The sequence below is a fragment of the Mandrillus leucophaeus genome, unplaced genomic scaffold, assembly GCF_000951045.1.
Source record: "Mandrillus leucophaeus isolate KB7577 unplaced genomic scaffold, Mleu.le_1.0 Scaffold272, whole genome shotgun sequence".
NCBI classification, from domain to species: Eukaryota; Metazoa; Chordata; class Mammalia; order Primates; family Cercopithecidae; genus Mandrillus; species Mandrillus leucophaeus.
Genome location: NW_012102832.1, coordinates 1549760 through 1556485, shown reverse-complemented (window position 1 = coordinate 1556485; position 6726 = coordinate 1549760). Strand labels below are relative to the sequence as shown.

Below are 6726 nucleotides of genomic sequence, written 5' to 3'. Positions count from 1 at the left end.
GCAGTGGTGCAGTCTCAGCTCACTGCAACCTCTGCTTCCTGGATTCAAGCAATTCTCATGCCTCAGCCTCCCGAGTAGCTGGGACTACAGGCATGAGCCACCATGCCTGGCTAATTTTTGTATTTTTAGTAGAGACTGGGTTTTACCATGTTGGCCAGGCTTGTATGGAACTCCTGACCTCAAATGATCCGCCCGTTTCAGCCTCCCAAAGTGCTGGGATTATAGGCGGAATCCACTGTGCCTGGCCAGCTTTTGTTGTTGTTGTTGTTTTTGAGACAAGTTTCGCTTTGTCGCCCAGGCTGGAGTGCAGTGGAGCGAGACCTGGACTCACTACAAGCTCCATCTCCTGGGTTCATGCCATTCTCCTGCCTCAGCCTCCCAAGTAGCTGGAACTACAGGTGCCCACCACCACGCCCAGCTAATTTTTTGTATTTTTAGTAGAGATGGAGTTTCACCGTGTTAGCCAGGATGGTGTTGATCTCCTGACCTCGTGATCCACCTGCCTCGGCCTCCCAAAGTGCTGGAATTACAGGTGTGAGCCACTGTGCCCAGCCCAAACAAAACAAAACTGGCCAGTTTTTGTTAAATGTTCATTGAGTCCCTACTATAAGCAGAGTACTATAATAAACATTTTGGAAAAGATACAAAAAAAAAAAAATGTAGTTGCTGTACTTCAGTAGCTGTGGCTTAATCAGGAAAGCTTTCCCAGGGTAAGTTACAATTTTCCTATTAAATTAATTAGGTCATAATAAAAGCATTTTCTCGTTGTTTATAAATAGTTAAAAATGAGGATGTGTTCTTTTCTAAAGTAATGAGATGGGTTATCTTTTTGTTTGCCTGTCTATTTTTACAGGGCCGAGTAGTGGAGAATATTTCAAAACGATGTGGGGGCTTTTTACGAAAGTTAAGTCTTCGTGGATGTCTTGGAGTGGGAGACAATGCATTAAGGTGAAAACATAACTGTTGATTAATCTTCTTGAAGGAAGTGAAGAGCAGCACCATCTCACCCAGAAAAGGCTAAAATTGTTTTAAAATTTCTAAGTTATTAAAAATGCAACCACACATACATTGCTTATAATCTGAAAATATCCAGTAATAAGAAATGTAGTTTTAACAATAAACAAGAACAAGTACTGCCTGAAAAAATCCCACGTTCCCTATCATAAGTGTTTCTTTTGGAGCTTTGAATAAGTTTTTTTTAATTAATTAATTATTTTTATTTTATATTTTGAGACAAGGTCTCACACTGTCACCCAGGCTGAAGTGCCCTGGCATAATCATGGCTCACTGGAGTGCCCTGGCATAATCATGGCTCACTGCAGTCTTGAACTGCTGGACTCAAGCAATCCTCCCCCTCTTGAGTAGCTGTGACTAAAGACATGTACCACCACGCCTGGCTAAGTTTTAAAATTTTTTTATAGAGTCAGCGTCTCATTTTGTTGTCCAGGCTGGTCTCGAACTCTTACACTCAAACAGTCTTCTTGCCTCAGCCTCCCAAAGTGCTGGAATTACAGGCATGAGCCACCGCACCCAGCCTAGTTCTTTTTTAGGGTTATGGTTAACCCTAACCTGGGCAGTGGCCCCAGGACTTTGGGAGGCTAGGTGGGAGGATTACACTTGAGGCCAGGAGTATAAGACCAATCTAGGCAGCATGGCAAGGCGGAGTCTCTACAGAGCGGACTCTCGCTCTGTAGCCCAGGCTGGAGTGCAGTGGCTGGATCTCAGCTCACTGCAAGCTCCGCCTCCCGGGTTTATGGCATTCTCCTGCCTCAGCCTCCCGAGTAGCTGGGACTACAGGCGCCCACCACCTTGCCCGGCTAGTTTTTTTGTATTTTTTAGTAGAGACGGGGTTTCACCGTGTTAGCCAGGATGGTCTCGATCTCCTGACCTTGTGATCCGCCCGTCTCGGCCTCCCAAAGTGCTGGGATTACAGGCTTGAGCCACCGCGCCCGGCCTTAGAAAACTTTTTTTAATTAGCCAGGTTAGGTGACATATGCCTGTAAACCAAGCTACTAGGGAGACTGAGGTAGGAGGATCACTTGAGCCTGGGAGGTTGAGGCTACAGTGAGCCGTGATTGCACCACTGTACTCCAGCCTGTCTCTAAAAATAAATAAATAAGCAATCATTTATTTTTTTAATTTAAAATAATTTTTAAAGTTATGTTTGAAGAATTTATAATTGAAAATTAATTTAAACCAGGTGTGATGGCCCAAGCCTGTAATCTTAGCACTTTGGGAGGCTGATGTAGGTGGATCACTTGAGATGAGGAGTTCAAGACCAGCCTAACCAACATGGTGAAACCTTGTCTCTACTAAAAATACAAAAACTTAGTCAGGCATGGTGGTGCATGCCTGTCATCCCAGCTACTCAGGAGGCTGAGGCAGAAGAATCGCTTGAACCTGGGAGGTGGAGGCTGCAGTGGGCTGAGATGGCACCACTATACTCCAGCCTCAGCGACAGAGAGAGATTCTATCTCAAAAAAAAAAATCATGGCCAGGCTCAGTGGCTCACACCTGTAATCCCAGCATTTAGGGAGGCTGAGGTAGAAGGAATATGAAAAGGTGTATAAGGCAGGGTCTAGAAGGGTCCCAGGCACAGGAGCTTCTGTCCCCGTGGAATTGGGGTATACTACCCTTCTGGCATGTGGTTACATTCACCAACCCAGAAGCTCTCTGATCCCTATCATTTAGGGGTTTTTACAGAGGTTCCTTGATCATAGACATGATTGAAGACCATATATTATATTAGGTTTGTGCAAAAGTAATCACAGTTTTTGCCATTAACAATAATGGCAGTTACTGTTAATTAACAGTAATGGCAAAAACCGCGATTACTTTTCACCAACCTGTAACAAAAGATACTATGACTCAGGAAATTACAAAGATTTTAGGGACTGGATGCCAAGAACCGAGGATGAAGACCAAATACATGTTTTTCCTTTATATCACAGTATCACAGTTATCAACAATCAATATTACCAATAATAATATATTTTATTGCTTTTTTAATGACTGGAATTTTGCTTATTTCATTTGAAACCTCTTACTTTCTTTCCTATAAAGAACCTTTGCACAAAACTGCAGGAACATTGAAGTACTGAATCTAAATGGGTGTACAAAGACAACAGACGCGTAAGTATTTTATGTTTTAGAAGGATAAGTCATAGCCCCTTATGTCTGGCTGATACTACCTTTAAATTCAGGCCACTAACTATATTTAGCAAATTTTATATTGGTTTTGTAGAGGAAAGATATTTTTAAAAGAGAAGGCAGCATCAAAGTAGAAATGGAATGAGAAACTTGTTTTGGAATTCTATCTTCGATATTTAAGGTGAAACTTTCAATAATTGTCGTCAATGTAGATACAGTAGGGATAGTAATAATACATATTACTGGGATTATTTATATTTCAAGATACTAGTAGCTACCAATTAAAAGCCACAGTAAACATAATTCTATGAAAAGATTAAAATCTTAAACAGAGGACTAAACAGCTTATGATAATCAGTCCTGAGAACAGTTATTAAATGAAAATGATTCACTAAACGTGCTGTCTCTCTGTTGGTCATGATCTGAAGGAAATTAAGCTTAATTCTTCATCCTCAAGAGGCTTACAGTCCCAGAAATTAGACCTAGAAGGTAGTTATTCATTAACTCTACTAATAAGTATTTCTTTTTTTTTTTCTGAGATGAAGTCTCGCTCTGTCGCCCAGGCTGGACTACAGTGGTGCAACCTTGGCTCACTGTAACCTCCGCCTCCTGAGTTAAAGCGATTCTCCTGCCTCAGCCTCCCAAGTAGCTGGGACTACAGGCACATGCCACCACGTCCAGCTAATTTTTTGTACTTTTAGTAGAGACGAGGTTTCACTGTGTTAGCCAGGATGGTCTCGATCTCCTGACCTCATGATCTGCCCGCCTTGGCCTCCCAAAGTGTTGGAATTACAGGCATGAGCCACCGCGCCCGGCCTCTACTAATAAGTATTCCTATAGATTGATTTGGAAACCTTTACTGTGAGAGATGAAATATACTAACCTCTTCCCCCACCATTACTTTATACCAACAGAACTACATTTGCTTTAGATAAATTATCTTTTAATTTTTGTTTCCTTTGAGTACTTATGTTATAAAGATTAAGAATTTGACCACTTGGTATCTAGAAAAGTGACATGTAATTAATATTTTTTGTCAGAATCTATCTTATCCTCAAGATGCATTGGCGAAAACATAATATATATGTGCAAGGCTACTATATTACTTGTAATAGCAAAAGATAGGAAACTACCCAATGTCTATCAGTAGAGTACTGGTTGAATAAAAGTAATGAGGAAAATCTCTATATAATACTCTGGAGTGATCTTGAGGACATGTTGTTAAATGAAGAAAAGGAAACTGCAGAGGAGTTTGTATAATACACCTTTTGTAGGGCCAGAAGACTTAATACATATATATATATATATCTCCATATTTATTTATTTTCAAAAAGAATGGAAATGCCAATCAAAAATAAAGTAAGTAAAAATAGTTGTTTATATGGGGAAGTGAGAAAACACAAGGGACAGGGATAAAAGGGAGAACTCTGAATTATGTTTTATCGTTTAATAGCCATGTAAATATTTTACATCATTCAAACAAAAATTAAGTCAAAAAGAAACGAAAGCAATCCCTACAAATTAAAAACACATGAACCGGCCTAGTGCAAGTGACTTAGGCCTAAAATCTCCGCACCTTGGGAGGCTGAGGTGGGTGGATAACTTGAGGTCAGGGGTTCAAGCCAGCCTGGCCAACACGGTGAAACCCCGTCTCTACTAAAAATGCAAAAATTAACCAGGCATGGTGGCACATCCCAGCTACTTGGGAGGCTGAGGCGCAATAATTGCTTGAACCCAGGAGGTAGAGGTTGCAGTGAGCTGAGATCACACTACTGTATTCCATCCTGGGCGAAAGCGCAAGACTCTGGCTCAAAGAAAAAACCCCTTGAACCCAAGCTGGAGTTATAGTCACACAGAAATTACTTCTGCTGACTTTTTTTAAATGTGAAAATTTGAAACATATACAGAAGTAGACAAAAAAGTGTATTGAGCCCATCACTCAGCTTTAACTGTTACCAGTTTACGGCCAGTCTTGTTTCATGAATAACTCCACCCACTTATCCTCTCTCATTTTATCTTATTTTGAAGAAAAGTCCTAGACATCATATTATTTAATCTGTACTTCAGTATGTACTCTTTAACAATAAAAGTCTCTCATGTAAGTGCATTAACTTTTATTGTTTGTTTATTTTGAGATGATGTCTTGCTCTGTTGCCCAGGCTGGAGTGCGGTGGCGCGATCCCAGCCCAGCTTCCTGAGTACCTGGAATTACAGGGGGGTGCCACCATGCCCGACCAATTTTTGTATGTTTAGTAGAGACAGGTTTTCACCATATTGGCCAGGCTGGTCAGGAACTCCTGACCTCAGGTGATCTGCCCACCTCGGCCTCCCAGAGTATTGAGATTACAGGTGTGAGCCACCACGCCTGGCCGTAAGTGCATTAACTTTATCACTGCTCTAAAAACAATATCTTAAAATCATCAGATAACCAGTTGTCAGTATTCACATTTCCACGTTTTACTGAATTTAAAAATACACTATTTTAAACACAGTATTAGCCTTGAAATACACAAATTTTTTAAATCAAAGAAGCAGCAGGGGACTGTGGCTCACTCCTGTAATCCCAGAACTTTGAGAGGCCGAGGTGGGTGAATTGCTTTGGCACAATCTCAGCAACATGGCGAAACCCCACCTCTACAAAAAATAGAAAAAATTAGCCAGGCATGGTGGTACATGCCTGTAGTCCGAGCTACTTGGTAGCCTGAGGTGGGAGGATTGCTTGGGCTTGGGAGCTTGGGAGCCAGAGGTTGTAGTGAGCTGAGATATGTGTCACTGCACTCCAGCTTGGGCAACAAAGCAAGACCCTATCTCAAAAAATAATGAAGAAGCAGCCAGGTGTGGTGGCTCTCACCTGTAATCCCAGCACATTGGGAGGCTGAGGCAGGAGGACTACTTGAGACCCAGGAGTTTGAGCCTAGCCTGGCCAACATAGTGAGACCCTATGTCTTAAAAAAAAAATCCAAGTAGACTTCTGCTTCTCACAGTGATAATAACTGCCCTCCTGCTGTAAACAACTAGAAAACTAAACAAAACCTAGAAGACCAGTTTAGGATGTTGTACATGTAGCACAAGACTGAGAAACAAATGAAGTGAGCCATATGATTATCCTCACTTTGTGACTGAGGCATTTTTCAGACAATGCCGTATGTAGATTTGGCTGAATAGTAAACTCTGCATGCACAGGATGAGACCCCACACAGGTTGGCAAAGAAGATCTAGTGAGGAAAAAAACAATTACTGGGAAACTATAAGCCAAATAATTTCTAGGACTTAATAAGGTTGGATGAAGTTCCACCCACCCAAAATGGAGAAAATTCATTGAACACCTGGGACATTCAATAAAGACTCCAGAAAGATTACACCTTGGTAGTAGAGCTAAACTAGACCTGCTCTATTAAATATTTTTATTTATTTATTTTATTTTATTTTATTTTAAGAATCAGACTGGGCACGATGGCTCATGCCTGTAATTTCAGCACTTTGGGGAGGCCGAGGTGGGCAGATCACCTGAGGTCAGGAGTTCAAGACCAGCCTGGCCAACATGGTGAAACCCCATCTCTACTAAAAGTACAAAAA

At 41.3% G+C, this 6726-nt stretch overlaps 1 protein-coding gene across 3 annotated transcripts in view; it reads left to right on the top strand.

The window, feature by feature from the left end:
• Positions 1-6726, top strand: part of FBXL20 (F-box and leucine-rich repeat protein 20) — a 182518-nt gene that overhangs the window by 136514 nt on the left and 39278 nt on the right. For all 3 annotated transcript variants that reach the window (XM_011984730.1, XM_011984731.1, XM_011984729.1), the window contains exons 5-6: positions 854-948; positions 3064-3132. In XM_011984730.1, coding sequence (XP_011840120.1) covers positions 854-948; positions 3064-3132 — 164 coding nt within the window. The remainder of the gene's footprint in view (positions 1-853; positions 949-3063; positions 3133-6726) is intronic.